Below are 15,908 nucleotides of genomic sequence, written 5' to 3'. Positions count from 1 at the left end.
AGACACAATGCCCACTTAACCTGGAACCCAGCCGCACCAATGTGTTTGAGGAAACACCGTACATCTTGGGACCGTGTCAGCGTGCACTATGCCCGCCACAGGAGTCGCTAGTCTGCGATGGGACAAGGACAACCCTGCCGGCCAAACCCTCCCCTAACCAGGACGATGCTGTCCCAATTGTGCGCCAGCCCATTGGTCTCCCGGGCGCGGCCAGCTGCGACAGAGCCTGGACTCGAACCCAGAATCTCTAGTGACACAGCTAGCACTGCGATGCAGTGTCTTAGACCACTGTGCCACTCGGGAGGCCCCAATTCAAGTATCTTTGTTACTATGATCGGAAATTGATTAGCTGTATGAATGTGACCCTGTCTCTCTTAGGGCCTACGTGTCCCTGTTCATGAGACATCTTTGTGAGCCCGGGGCAGACGGGGCGGAGACCTTTGCAGATGGGGTTCCACGAGAAGGGCTGTCCCGTCAGCATGTCCTCACCAGGATTGGGGTTATGTCACTGGTCAGGAAAAAGGTACCTATCAACCAGTCATCCAATGACTCCATAGTTACATGAATAAAACCCAGCAGAAAGCAGTAAGTTAGCCTCCTAACAGGGTTGAGAAATGTCTTGTAGCCTATGTTTAGATTGAGTAAGGCTGGTTCCCTGCCTCTAGCATCTGGTTTTAGATAGCATGCATTCAATAAAATGCAACAAGTCTAGAATGGTGGAGAAATCCAGTTTCTTCTGTTGTTAGATTGTTAACTCACTGTTGTGTCTGTATCCAGGTCCAGGAGTTTGAGCATGTGAATGGGAAATACAGCACTCCAGACCTGATCCCTATTGGACTGGAGCTGAAGAAACTGACTGAGAGTCTGTCCTCTGACCCCAACACCCCCGTCCCTGCTAGCCCTGCTGCCACACCCCAGCCTCCTGGAAGTCCTGTCCCACCAGGTCAGAGTCACATCCTCACCCTGTCCAGTGTGTGTGGTATGTGTGTGTGTGTTTCAGAACTCCGCTTAGTTCATTAGATTCAATAGACAGGAAATGTGAGACACTGTTTGGTGATTGTTTTGCTGTTTCTACAGAGAAGATGGACTCGATCTCAGGGCCTGCTGAAGACAAGGAGCCCACAGAACAGGAATGCAAGAAGCTGCCAGAACTGGAGGTCAGAGTTCACGCTTCTTCAGAAATGTCTCTTTATTCCCCGCTCTTATCCTTCTCATCCCTCTATCCTTTACTGTCTTCATACATCTCCCCATAAATCTCATTTGATTATTATTATAATACAAAACACATGCCACTTTCTAACTGTCACCTTTTAAAGTAAACAGTCTCCTTTTTGTTTTACTCTGTCTCCCTCTCCATCTGTGATGGTTGTCTCTCCAGACTCATGTTAGTACAGAGTCATCATCCCAGGTAGAGAAGACGGACATCGCTCCTGACAGTGATGAGACAGAGAAAGGCAGCACAGAGGACAAACCAGTCTCCTCAGAGGAGTGCAGTGAAATGACAGACATACCCTCCGCACTGATAGAGCCATCCATCAATCCTAAAGAGCCTCCATCCATACAGACAGAGCTGTTGTCCAATCAAAGCTCACCAAAAGGTGAGTGGTGCATTACATGGTTATAATCAAATGAAGTGTAAATGGTTGGTGTAATGGCTTTGGTTTGTCCCACTTCATAAAAATCAGTTGTAACATGTCTCTGTTCTGATGTGGCAATCTGTTTGTCAATGATCCTCTAGCGGAGCCCTGTCGAGAGACAGAGAAGTCCTTAGAAAAAGGAGACTGTGATCCTGCTCCAGCCAAACCTGAGGAGAAGGAACTGAATCCAGGTATTTGCGGAACAGCGAAAAACATTAAAACCTTGTCACTCTTTGAGTGACACTTTTTGCAGAAAGAGGACCTCAAAAATGTAAGCTAGTTGTTCGATTTCCTTAGTTGTTTCAGACGAGGCCAAGAGCGAGGACTTGCTCGTGCCCGAGGGACGGCTGAATGGAGAAAAAGAAGCACAGGAGGAGATGGAGGAGGTCAGGAGGGAGTTACTGGAGAAGAATGGTTTCAAGATGAGGTTCATGTTCAACATTGCCGACGGAGGCTTCACAGGTGAGGGATGAGCGGGAGAAACAGCTAAGGTGTAGGAACATTACATACACTACATGACCAAAAGTATTTGGACACCTACTTGTCAAACATCTCATTCCAAAATTGTGGGCATTAATATGGAGTTGGTCCACCCTTTGCTGCTATAACAGCCTCCACTCTTCTCGGAAGGCTTTCCACTAGATAATGGAACATCCTAACAGGGTTGAGAAATGTCTTGTAGCCTATGTTTAGATTGAGTAAGGCTGGTTCCCTGCCTCTAGCATCTGGTTTTAGATAGCATGCATTCAATAAAATGCAACAAGTCTAGAATGGTGGAGAAATCCAGTTTCTTCTGTTGTTAGATTGTTAACTCACTGTTGTGTCTGTATCCAGGTCCAGGAGTTTGAGCATGTGAATGGGAAATACAGCACTCCAGACTTGCTTCAATTCAGCCACAAAAGCATTAGTGAAGTCGGGCACTGATGTTGGGCGATTAGCCCTGGCTCGCAGTAGGCTTTGAAATTCATCCCAAAGATGTTTGATGGGGTTGAGTTCAGGGCTCTCTGCAGGCCAGTCAAGATCTTCCACACCGATCTCGACAAACCATTTCTGTATGGCATCGCTTTGTGCATGGGGGCATTGTTATGCTGAAACGTCCTTCCCCAAACTGTTGCCACAAGTTAGATGCACAGAATCATCTAAAATGTCATTGTATGCTGTAGCATTAAGATTTCCCTTCACTGGAACTAAGGGGCCTAAGTCCAAACCATGAAAAACAGCCCCAGACCATTATTCCACCTCCACCAAACTTTGCAGTTGGCAATATGCGTTAGGGAAGGTAGGAATTCGCCAAACCCAGATTCGTCATTCGGACTGCCAGATGGTAAAGCATGATTCATCATTCATTCAGCTCTAGCAGGGTAGAAGTTTTACGAACTGACTTGTTGGAAAGGTGGCGTCCTATGACGGTGCCACGTTGAAAGTCACTGAGCTCTTCAGTAAGGCCTTTATACTGCCAATGTTTGTCTATGGAGATTGCATAGCGGTGCGCTCGATTTAATACACCTGTCAGCAATGGGTGTGGCTGAAATAGCCAAATCCACTAATTTGAATGGGTGTCCACATACTTCTGTATATATAGTGTAGATGTATGATCTGATGTGTTACTATATCTCAGAGCTGCACACCCTGTGGCAGAACGAGGAGCGGGCTGCCGTGTCATCTGGGAAGATGTATGACATCTGGCACCGTCGCCACGACTACTGGCTACTGGCTGGCATCGTAACGTATCCTTCCTCTGCATCTAACACAGCTGTTTGGAATTCACAGTGTGCAGGTCTCTCTGTTTGTGATGTGAAGCCCTTTTATCATGTTTGTTTTCCTTTACGGGGGAACCTCAGACATGGCTATGCCCGTTGGCAGGACATTCAGAACGACCCACGCTATGCCATCCACAATGAGCCCTTCAAGACTGAGATGCACAAGGGAAATTACCTGGAGATGAAGAACAAGTTCCTGGCTCGTCGCTTTAAGGTGAAATGCTTATTGCTGTCATACGAACACATTTGTGAACACCTTGAATTTGAAAAGTGGACAAGACAACTGAAGGCAACATTCAATCTCCACATCTCTCTCACCACCCTCTCTCTCTCTTTCTCTCTCTCTCCCTTCCTTTTAGCTGTTGGAGCAGGCTCTGGTGATAGAGGAGCAGTTGAGGAGGGCAGCGTACCTGAACATGACCCAGGACCCCAGCCACCCGGCTATGGCCCTAAACACTCGCTTTGCTGAGGTGGAGTGTCTGGCTGAGTCTCACCAGCACCTGTCCAAGGAGTCTCTGGCTGGAAACAAGCCAGCCAACGCTGTGCTGCACAAAGGTCTGTCATCTCCCAGTGTGTACACAGCAGCAGGACTAAAACACTGTCTACAAACTCAAGATCTGGGTGAATAATAATTAAGCATTGCATGAACTGTAGATAAGATTGAATACGTTAGTGCATTCTCGTTATTGACGGTGTTTGTGTGTATGTGTTTGTTCTGTGTGTGTGTGTTTGTGTGTGTGTGTGTGTGTGTGTGTGTGTTTGTTGTGTGTGTGTGTGTGTGTGTGTGTGTGTGTGTGTGTGTTTGTTCTGTGTGTGTGTGTTTGTGTGTGTGTGTGTTTGTTCTGTGTGTATGTGTGTGTGCGTTCCAGTACTGAACCAGCTGGAGGAGCTGTTAAGTGACATGAAGGCGGATGTGACGCGGCTTCCCAACATGTTGTCCCGTATCCCCCCAGTGTCTTCGCGTCTGCAGATGTCTGAGAGGAGCATCCTCAGCCGCCTCACCAGCCGCGGCAACGAACCTCCGCCCCAACAGGTACTGTACTGTCATTGGCTCTGTTGTGGTGATAGGTAGGTTTGGTTGATTCCATCATTGACAGGATGTGTAAAATGTTTACTCTACCTCCAGCCGTTCGGCCAGGGCTCATTTGCCTGTTCCCAGATGTACAGCACTGGCTTTGGGGGCAGTTTCCGGGGGCCTGCAGGTGAAGCCATGGTCAACTATAGCCAGATGCCCCTGGGACCCTATGTCAGTGGTAAGTGGCCTGTCTCTGCACGACTTTAACTGTAATACAAGATGTTTCAGCTGAACAGTCGAGGACAGAATGTATGATAACTGAAAAAGAGGGAGCACTGTAAGATTAACTACTGCTCTGCTTCTCTTTCTAATAATATGTTAGGGAATACATAGCTTCAAATATTTTATTTGGGTCATCTCTTTTGCTGAGCACTCTTTGTTTGATATCCCTGTTTGGTATCCCTCCCCCCTCCCCAATCATTCCCCCCTTTCCAGTGTCCAACGGCCCCCCTCCTCCATCCAGCCACTTGGACAAGAAGTCCTGCGACCACCTGAGGGATGTCACTACCCCTGACCTTAAGTCAGGCAAGCCCAGTGATGTTATCTGTATTGAAGATTAGGTAATCTACTCCAAAACTGATCTGGAGTCAGCCAAGCCAAGGGATGTCAACTACTGTATCAATGATTACAGAATCAACCCGCCAGAGAACTCCTAACTAACCTCTATGTCTATGGATGATAGGATAACACTAAGAACATTACACTGATGTATCTGTCTATCGTATCAATTGCACTTCTATCTTTCAAGGATTCTTCAACATACTTTGCAGTAGCTATTTGCTTTTATGACTTAGGTTGGTGAGTCAAGCAGAGGAACTGTCTATTAGGATGTGAGAGTCAAACGACCTCATACGCCCCGACCTCTGCTACCTGACATGTGGAAGCATGTTCCCCTGCTCAGATGTTGCATGCATCAACAAATGGTTGGGTGCTACGCCATCGACTGTGCCATCGGGCACCACATGGCTATACATAAAATACCTATCCAGGGGTTGTAAGATCTGCCATGTGTCAGCAACGGCTGGGCAGAGGAACACGACCGTGGTGATCTTGTAGGAGGACTGGAACTGCCCTGTCTTGGCTACAGGGAGAGCTGGGAAAGTCAAAGTTCACATGAAGATGAGCCAGTGGAGCTGCCAAGGCTGCTGTAATGAGACTTATCTGTGTCTATTTATTCCATTTAGGCCTGGCTCTGCTCCTTCGTTCTGAGTCTTTTCCTCCTGCGTTCATCATTGGCCTAATTGGCCTAGCTGGAGCTTTGTGCTTTAGCTACATACAAATAGAAGGAAAACCACGAAGGCATAAGTCTCCCCTCCTAGAATTATAGAGATGATAAGTGGGTGCTCATACAGCAGCCAATTCTCTGGTCAATTGTAGTACATGTGTTTGTTTTTATAGTTTCGGGGCAGAGCCTTGAGTTGGAACTTGTAAGAATAAGAGTGACTTTAAGGAAGGATAGCTGCACTATGCCTCAACCCATAAAGACTGCCATCTCCCGTCTCTGGAGAAAGGGATCCTAGTTACAGAGCTAGCTACTAATATACTAAGGGTTCCCCCTTGTAATGTACATAGTTCAAGAGAGTGCTGTTTATTTTGCCTTGCATAATCATTGTGAATTTAATGCATACATGCATAACAATGTAACAGGCTGGATTAGTGCAAAAAGTGACGATCACATAGAAGTTACAGAACATATCTAACTGTGGTACAGTTTGTAACCATTTGTACATTTCAGAAGAGACTCAAGACTAGCCTATTTCTGCCAATGGTATGGTACATGTATTTCTTTAACATTTGAATGTGATTATTGGCTGTTGCCTGCTACACATACAGCTCCTCCCTCCCTGTTCCATTTTGAGAAATGATAAATCAAAAAAGTGCTTATGACTGCGTCCGTCACCTTTTGGCCTCGGTTTCATGTTTTCCATGAAAAGTGCTTTATTGTGTGTTCTTCATGTTAAGGTAAAGTGTTATTTCAGTATTTACTGCTTTAGTGCCACTAAAAGACGGCTGCTCACTCCGTGTCCTGGATGGCTAACGTCCCAGATTGTATGCTGATAATCTTAGACTTTGGTGAAAATGTTTTCATTAAGAAGTGAGGGCAGTGGTGGAATTATCATGTTGGAATTCATCATCTATAGATTAGAATCTTCATAGATATTAGCCATCAAGGAACATGGTTGGAGAGCATTGCAGAAAAAGTATCTAAACGTATTTTTATGTTTCTTTTTATATATGGGTTCCTTGGAAGAGAACTGTTTATTGCATTGCGTGTTGTGAGGACTAAACTGTATCAGAGCGACAGCATGGATTCACTTGACAATACTGTTTACTCCATCTGTCTGCTAATGTGATTGTCCAAAGTGAAACTACTGTTTTATGTGTTTAATGAGACTTCATTTGTTCAGATTTTTCAAGAATGTGTGTATTCAATTTTCTCATTTCAATGTTTGCTCTTATTTTTCTCTCAAAGAGTAGAGGCATTACCTATTTGTATTGTTTTTAATGACAGGGCTATAGCACTTATAGTATGTGGAGGTTTTGAGAAAGAAATTGTGAATGGACCATCCTGAACTGAAGAGATTCCTGTATAAAGGGTCTGATTGTAGCTCTGCTCTGTCGGCTTTTTATATGAATCTCCTGAGGTGCTCTGTCATGCCCTCTGTTGGCTGGAATGTGTAACTACATATTGTTTCAGGTGTTGATCCCAAATGGACCGCTAAGCCCTACTCCCTATGCACCTGTGGAGGTCTGAGAGGATTTTAATGGTATAAGCAACATGGCAAGACGTCCACATAGTGTATCATAGGGCAAGGTGGAGCTATAACCATATTGCTTACATCAAATCCTCTTAAGATCTCCCAAGGGAATAGGGCGTACTGTAGGTCTTAAGGCTCCATTTGGGATTGGGCCACTGTCTTCTCAGACAAAGCACTTCACCTGAAGTTTAGATAGGAATTTCAACAAATAGGGCACATATCAGTTCGTAAGCTATTATTTTGCACTCAATTGAGTGCGTGTTTATCAGTGATGTTCTGTCCATGGAGAGTGAAGTCCCAGTGTTTCTGTTCAGCCTGTTACTCCATTTGTAAGTCATGTGAGGGTCCCTGTGTGAACTAAAGTGTTGCTTTGGATGGTTTGGACAAGACCCACACCTTGTCATACATTGGAATTGTGTCACTGGACAGAAGCAAATAGCAATGCTATGTAAATACTAAGATTTCCAGTGTTTTGTCTCTCTCATACTCTTATCGATCATGTACCTAACTATACTGAAAAAAATATAAACTCAACATGCAACAATTTAAAATATTTTACTGAGTTACAATTCATATAAGGAAATCAGTCAATTGAAATGAATTAATTAGGCCCTAGTCTATGGATTTCACATGACTGGGCAGGGTTGTAGCCATGAGTGAGCCTGGTTGGCAGCCAGGCCCAGCCAATCACATGACCAGGCCCACCCATTGGGGAGCCAGGCCCAGCCAATCAGAATGAGTTTTTCCCCACAAAAGGGTTTCTCCCCCCCTGTACTGGACGTGGTTTGCGGTTGTGAGGCCGGTTGGACGTACTGCCAAATTCTCTAAAACGACGTAGGTGGCAGCTAATGGTAGAGAAATGAACATTCAATTCTCTGGCAACAGCTCTGGTGGACATTCCTGCAGTCAGCATGTCAATTGCACGCTTCCTCAAAACTTGAGACATCTGTGACATTGTGTTGTGTGACAAAACTGCACATTTTAAAGTGGCCTTTTATTGTCCCCAGCACAAGGTGCACTTGTGTAATGAGCGTGCTGTTTAATCAGCTTCTTGATATGCCACCCCTGTCAGGTGGATGGATTATATTGGCAAAGGAGACATGCTTCCTAATAGGGATGTAAAAACAATTGTGCACAAAATTAGAGAGAAATAAGCTTATGGTATGGAACATTTTTGGGATCTTTTATTTCTGCTCATGAAACATGGGACCAACATTTTACATGTTGCATTTATATTTTTGTTCAGTGTTCATAGTATGCGTGAGAGAAAATGAATGTTGCAGGGTAGTTGCCATAGAACTGCAATGTGCACACAGAATGTGTTCAATCAAATCCACGTCTGTTTCCTTACGGAGTGCGGAAGTGACTGAAATCAAATTGTTTAAATTCAATGCAATCAAACTGAAGTCAGTATGAATGTAATGTGTATGTAAGAAGGCTTCAGTCTAATATTATAAATATATTTACGGTACATGTACATGCTTATAAACAAGGCTTCAAAAAGCTACCAAAAGACCGTGGTAAAGGCACCTTTGTTGCGGAGAATGCACAGCATGTGAAATGTTTTGTATGAAGGTTCACTTTGGTAAAGAAAGAGATGGTTGCTCTGCGTAGCTAGCTTTGAGAGAGCTATTGAATTCAAGCAGTGTTATTATAATGGTACAGATGTTTGTGCTAAATTGCAAATCAATGAAAAAAAGTTAATTGTAATCTTTTACTTTGTACTTTGTGTATTTGTTCAATGTATTTTAATAAATCCTCTCAACAACAATAGACATACCTCAATGTTGCTTTGATTAATGCACATCTGAGAAAATAAGCTAATTCTCAGCTTGAGTATGCATGTATGTGTGAACTGTGAAGCTTAATTTTTAAGTAGATTTCCTGTTGCTCTGAGTGGAACCCACAGGGCAAATGGAAGGTTGGCCGCCCCAAAAAATGCATGGAACAGTAATAATAATAATAATATAATATATGCCATTTAGCAGACGCTTTTATCCAAAGCGAATTACAGTCATGTGTGCATACATTCTACGCATGGGTGGTCCCGGGAATCGAACCCACTACCCTGGCGTTACAAGCGCCATGCTCTACCAACTGAGCTACAGAAGGACCATAAGAGACACATGAGAAGGAGATGAAGAAGGCAGGAACCACCTGGAATTATAAAAAATAAAAAACCGTTCCAGAACAGAGTTAGCTGGAGATGCTCCACTGAGGAGCTGAAAGGACTAAGTCACGTAAGTCAAGTTGCTCTGAAACATCAATAAAGAGAATGAAGGAACTGGAGAAAAGCTGTTCTTTTTTTGCTTGTATTATCTTTTTGCTTACAGGTACAATATTCATGTACATTTACAAAGTTTATACCCTAGGCTGCCACAACAACAAAAAAATAATTACATACAGAGAAATGATCATAATAATAATAATGCAATAGGTATGTAAAGAAAATAGAAACGAAAAGTGGTGGGCCTATCTCCCCTATTTACTTATTTTATTTAACTAGGCAAATCAGTTAAGAACAAATTCTTATTTACAATGATGGCCTACCCTGGCCAAACCCGGACGACGCTAGGCCAATTGTGCGCCACCCTATGGGACTCCCAATCATGGCTGGAGGTGATGCAGCCTGTATTCAAACCAGGTACTGTAGTGATGCCTCTTGCAATGAGATGCACTCTCCATAGACTGCTGTGTCACTCGGGAGCCCACATTCTCCCCAGCCCAACATGTCCGTCCAACTCCCCGGCAGGAAAGTTGACTGCACAATCTGCTTCCTGCTGTTCACAGAGAGGCAAGATCTATTTCTAATGAAGATGTCCATATTGAATCGTAGCTTTTTATCTAGCTCATCAGTATGTTTTTTAAACGTCAGATCTTTATCAATCCAAACGCCCAGGTATTTATAAGCGGGATCCCGCTCGTTGAGAGAGCCACCCAATGAGTGAATATATAGCCCATCTGAGACATTTTTCAGTGAATTAGGGTTATGGGATTTTTATCAATAATGACTCAATTATGTATACATTTCAATCAGGCTGGACTAATCAGAATACTATTATGTTACTGTATAGATGTATGAATTTTATTTTAATCCTAGTACTGAATATAGTGTGTATAAACGCTATTACTTGATTTTGAGACTGGTCTCTGCCCATTTTATGCAAATAAGTATCTTACAAATCTTTAGAAATGGGCTGAGTGTATTAATTGAATTAGTTAATAAACATATAGGAATTTAATTCCTCTAACAATTAGAGAACAATATATATTTAGAACCATTTTTAAATCAACAAGGGCTTTCTGTAATGCAACTAAATCATAGCTTGGTCAACAGTCTGTGCAATGACATACATAACCATATCGTCTGCATACAGATGAATATTACAGGATTGAATAAATAAACCAATATTATTTACATACTGTAAATAGTAAAGAGAACAGGTCCCAATACCGACCTCTGCGGTACAACTTTCAAAATATTGAGAAAACTAGACTTGACACCATCAGAAAGCACACATTGTGTCCTGTCTGTCAGATACTGTAGCTCTTAAACCATTTGCAATACTTATTGTCCAGGCCCATTTTAGAACTTTTTAGTTGTTAGTTTTCTTTTGTACTTTTTTTTTTACCCATTTTTCTCCCCAATTTTGTGATATCCAATTGGTTGTTACAGTCTTGTCTTATAGCTGCAACTCCCTTACGGACTCGGGAGAGGCGAAGGTCGAGAGCCATGCATCCTCCGAAACACAACCCTGCCAAGCCGCACTGCTTCTTGATCACTTAACCCGGAAGCCAGCCACACCAATGTGTTGGAGGAAACACAGTACAGCTGGCGACCAAAGTCAGCATCCATGCGCCCGGCCTGTCTCAAGGAGTCACCAGAGCTCGATGGGACAAGGACATCCCAGCTGGCCAAACTCTCCCCTAACCCAGACGACGCTGGGCCAATTGTGTGCTGTCTCATGGGTCTCCCGGGTCGCAGCCCGCTACAACACAGCCTGGGATCAAACCCAGGTCTGTAGTAACGCCTCAAGGTTTTTAATGGTTAGAGAATGGTCAACGGTGTCGAATGACTTGGAAAGGTCTATAAATAGGGCAGCACAATGTTATTTTTTGTTTTTGTAATTTAACACATCATCAAACATAAGCAGAGTGGCTGAAACAGTGCTATGTCCAGATCTAAAACCAGACTGAGAATGGAGTGAGAAGTTAAACAAGTTCTTAGCTGGGAGTTGGTCAGGGATTCTTGTACCCTGGTTAGGGAAGATAACTTGGAGATGGGGCGGTAAATTATCTAAGTCAGAAGGATCTCCACCTTTATGTAAGGGGAGTACATGTGATGCTTTCCAAATCTTAGGGATAAAACCAGTAGCAATTGTCAAGTAAAATATACAGGTTAAAGGTTAAACAATGACTGTGGCAGAGAGCTGTAGTAAGAATGGGTCAAGTGACTCAGCCCCTGTGGATTTTTTTACATCGATCTTTAGCAAGGCACTTAATATACTACATATTCTATCCATATACTGTCTATAAGGTCTATACATACCATCATATACATACTGTACATACTGTATATTTACAGAATATTCCAGACTCTGACATTGCACGTCCTAATATTTATATATTTCTTAATTCCATTCTTTAACTTTTTAGATTTGCATGTATTGTTTTGTATTGTTAGATATTACTACAGTGTTGGAGCTAGGAACATAACACATTTCACTACACCCGCAATAGCATCTGCTAACTATGTGTATGTGGCCAATAACATTTCATTTGTTTTAATACATCGTAGACATCAAATCGTTGAAATTAAAATAAAGTATGTGAGTCTGTTAGAGCATCATTCTCCACAATCTGTTCTGAGGTGACTAAAAGACTCCCTGTTTCAGAGACTATTCTTTCAAACAGGTGGCCAGCTGAAGCAAAATGGTTATTAAAAGCAGTACACATTTTCATTTGGTCTAAAATGGGACCAGAGGCTGTCAAACAAAGCCTGTTGGGGCAACGAGGGGGTGGAGGGGGTGGAGTTTCGTTTCAAAGATTTGACTACTTTCCAGAAGTTAGCTGGATTACCACCACTCTGATACACAATTCAAGAAATATGTTGATGTTGCTTTTCTAACCATCTGTTTCTCAAGTGTCTGAAGGACAATCAGACGTACAACCATTCAGTCTAGCCTTAGCACAAGCTACATTTCTTTCCTGTAATTTCTCAGTCAATTAATGCGTCAATCAAGGATTCGATTATCCTTAGCCTTTTGTACGACGCATGTTTATGTGCAACAGAGTTCAATTTAAATATATTTTAGCCCATCAGACACTGGCATCAACAAATGCAGATTAAGATCACCCACTATGAATCATTTGGATTTAGCATAGTTAGACAGCAGGTCAGACAATTTGCTGAGAGCACATAAGGAGGCAGAGGAAAGGCGATAAACTCCCAATAACATTAGTTTGGCATTATTACAAAGGCCCACATTTAAGACCAGGCATTCAAATTGCTTTGGGACAGAGATGGTAATACACACAGCAACATTCAAGTTGTTCTTTATGAATATGGAAACACCCCCACCCCTGCCAGCTCTGTCAAATCTATAAACATTATATCCATATTATATCCATTCAGAGACACATCGGAGTCTGGCACAGACTTTTTTTTAACCAAGTCTCAGTAATGATCTAATTGTCCGTGTTTGAGAGGACAGAATTACGATATGATCCATTTTCTAAATCAAACTTCTGACATTTACATGAATCAGCCCAAATCCACAACTGCGGGATGACATATCAGACAGAGTATCTAACACAAACATGCTAATGATCAGTAGATAACCCTTATATGAAATAGCCATGCGGTTGGCCTGAAATGGTATAGAAAAAAAGATTTCTTAGAACTGTGCCATTTGGTCTATGGCTCGAATGAGGACGTGGATTAATAGAAGACTCCACAAGGGTTACCTGCTCCGGGCAAGGACTGATAACCCATCACTTTAGTAGTCTTTCAATGTTAGCACTCAGCATCCAAGCTCCTCTCCTGTTCAGGTGCAGGCCGTCCCTTGTGTAGGAACTGTGGTCACTCCCAAAACAGATTGAAATGTTAAATATATCCAACACTTTTTCAGAGCAGAGACCTGACTTCATCCAAGAGTCCAGTGCTTATAGCTGGGAGAAGCGATCAATTCCATGACAGTAACATAGTAGATGCAAACGCATTGAATATTTACCTTCATGTACTTTCGAAATGAATTGTATAACTTTGTCCCAGAAGCATTTAACGACAGGGCACTCCCACATCATATGAAGGAATGTGCCTACCTGATTTAGGGGACACAGTGAACAGTTGAGAGTTGGGGACAATTTCATTTTAAAACTTTAAATACGGTCTGTGAACAAACTTAAAATGCATAAATTGATGGTTCGGATTACGGGATGCCAAGATCACATTTTTTCTAATTCTGTTCCAGTAAAAGGGTTGTTCAGATTCACTTAGATCTGTGGAACATACATTTTCAATGGCTAGTTTAGAATAGAAGCTTTCCAAAGGTTGTTTTTATATTATAGAGATCAGTCCTTTTGAGAGCCAAAATAATTTATTTATAAATCCCATCATTGTATGGTTGGGTAGATGGGTTTCCCAAGGGACTCCATAGGCCAGCATAGCTGACCTAATAGAAAAAAAGGAGTTACCTGGTAAAGGCATTATTGTGAAATATTGTAGTATGGGCATGCCATTCTAATTCCCAGTTTCATTGTTCTTATATTCTGTGCCAAATAGAAATTGTGTGAGCAATAACAGGACAAAAGCATAGTTTATATTGTTTAAGGAATATATCATTGAAGACAATCTCTTCCAGGAAAATAGGAGACACCATATTTCTCTCTGTACTTGGCCAGGGGGCAGAATAATTATGTGAAACCAATTTAGGATGGGACGAAATGCTAGTGCCCGGAAATACAATTTCAAGTTTTGTATAGATAGTTCTCCTGTCTTTCCCTCGTTGCAAATTTGTTAATCTTATCCGGGCTTGCTTACCTTGCCATATATATAGACTAATGGTCAAATGTTTTAGAACACCTACTCATTCAAGGGTTTTTCTTTCTTTCTACTATTTTCTACATTGTAGAATAATAGTGAAGGCATCAAAACTATGAAATAAAATGGAATCATGTAGTAACCAAAAAAAGTGTTAAACAAATCAAAACATATGTTATATTTGATATTCTTAAAATAGCCACCCATTGCCTTGATGACATTTTTACACTCTTGGCATTCTGTCAACCAGCTTCATGAGGTAGTCACCTGGAATGCATTTCAATTAACAGGTGTGCCTTCTTAAAAGTTTTGTGGAATTTCTTTCCTTCCTAAGGTGTTTGAGTTGTGTACCCATCGCTTCACAAAAGCCGGGGCCCTTGCGGAACAACTACTCCAAGTCTCAGAGCGAGTGACATCACTGAGTCAAACGCTATTAGCGCGCACCCCGCTAACTAGCTAGCCATTTCACATCGGTTACACCAGCCTAATCTCGGGAGTTGATAGGCTTGAAGTCATAAACAGCTCAATGCTTGAAGCATTGCGAAGAGCTGCTGGCAAACGCACGAAAGTGCTGTTTGAATGAATGCTTACGAGCCTGCTGCTGCCTACCACCGCTCAGTCAGACTGCTCTATCAAATATCAAATCATAGACTTAATTATAAAATAATAACACACAGAAATACGAGCCTTTGGTCATTAATATGGTCGAATCCGGAAACTATAGTTTCGAAAACAAAACGTTTATTCTTTCAGTGAAATACGGAACCGTTCCGTATTTTATCTAATGGGTGGCATCCATAAGTGTAAATATTCCTGTTCCATTGCACAACCTTCAATGCTATGTCATAATTACTTAAAATTCTGGCAAATTAGTTTGCAACTAGCAAGTCGGCCCAAACTGTTGTATATATCCTGACTCTGCGTGCAATGAACGTGAAGTGACACAATTTCACCTGGTTAATATTGCCTGCTAACCTGGATTTCTTTTAGCTAAATATGCAGGTTTAAAAATATATACTTCTGTGTATTGATTTTAAGAAAGGCATTGATGTTTATGGTTAGGTACAGTCGTGCAACGATTGTGCTTTTTTCGCTAATGCGCTTTTGTTAAATAATCCCCCGTTTGGTGAAGTTGGCTGTCTTTGTTAGGAAGAAATAGTCTTCACACAGTTCAACGAGCCAGGCGGCCCAAACTGCTGCATATACTCTGACTCTGTTGCAAGACAAGTGACACAATTTACCTAGTTAAAATACATTTATGTTAGCAGGCAATATTAACTAAATATGCAGGTTTAAAAATATATACTTGTGTATTGATTTTAAGAAAGGCATTGATGTTTATGGTTAGGTACACGTTGGAGCAACGACAGTCCTTTTTCGCAAATGCACACCGCATCTATTATATGCAACGCAGGACACGCTAGATAAACTAGTAATATCATCAACCATGTGTAGTTAACTAGTGATTATGATTGATTGATTGTTTTTTATTAGATAAGTTTAATGCTAGCTAGCAACAAGGTAAAAATCTGTCGTTCTCCCCCTGAACAAGGCAGTTAGCCCACCGTTCCTAGGTCATCATTGAAAATAAGAATGTGTTCTTAACTGACTTGCCTAGTTAAATAAAGGTGTTAA

At 42.1% G+C, this 15,908-nt stretch overlaps 1 protein-coding gene across 5 annotated transcripts in view; it reads left to right on the top strand.

The window, feature by feature from the left end:
* The window catches only part of LOC118400214 (chromodomain-helicase-DNA-binding protein 5-like), a 39,122-nt gene extending 30,120 nt beyond the window's left edge, over positions 1 to 9,002 (top strand). For 3 of the 5 annotated variants that reach the window (XM_035796850.2, XM_035796851.2, XM_035796849.2), the window contains exons 28-39: positions 379 to 523; positions 778 to 943; positions 1,078 to 1,157; positions 1,379 to 1,598; positions 1,739 to 1,828; positions 1,935 to 2,099; positions 3,256 to 3,364; positions 3,479 to 3,611; positions 3,757 to 4,018; positions 4,267 to 4,430; positions 4,524 to 4,650; positions 4,908 to 9,002. In XM_035796850.2, coding sequence (XP_035652743.2) covers positions 379 to 523; positions 778 to 943; positions 1,078 to 1,157; positions 1,379 to 1,598; positions 1,739 to 1,828; positions 1,935 to 2,099; positions 3,256 to 3,364; positions 3,479 to 3,611; positions 3,757 to 4,018; positions 4,267 to 4,430; positions 4,524 to 4,650; positions 4,908 to 5,032 — 1,786 coding nt within the window. In that variant the 3' untranslated portion in view covers positions 5,033 to 9,002. The remainder of the gene's footprint in view (positions 1 to 378; positions 524 to 777; positions 944 to 1,077; positions 1,158 to 1,378; positions 1,599 to 1,738; positions 1,829 to 1,934; positions 2,100 to 3,255; positions 3,365 to 3,478; positions 3,612 to 3,756; positions 4,019 to 4,266; positions 4,431 to 4,523; positions 4,651 to 4,907) is intronic. The other 2 variants (XM_052473407.1, XM_035796852.2) reach the window with 1 other exon arrangement.
* Positions 9,003 to 15,908: the final 6,906 nt, after the last annotated feature.

Source organism: Oncorhynchus keta, chromosome 21, assembly GCF_023373465.1.
Source record: "Oncorhynchus keta strain PuntledgeMale-10-30-2019 chromosome 21, Oket_V2, whole genome shotgun sequence".
In the NCBI taxonomy this organism is placed as follows: domain Eukaryota; kingdom Metazoa; phylum Chordata; class Actinopteri; order Salmoniformes; family Salmonidae; genus Oncorhynchus; species Oncorhynchus keta.
This window is presented reverse-complemented; position numbering and strand designations above follow the sequence as displayed.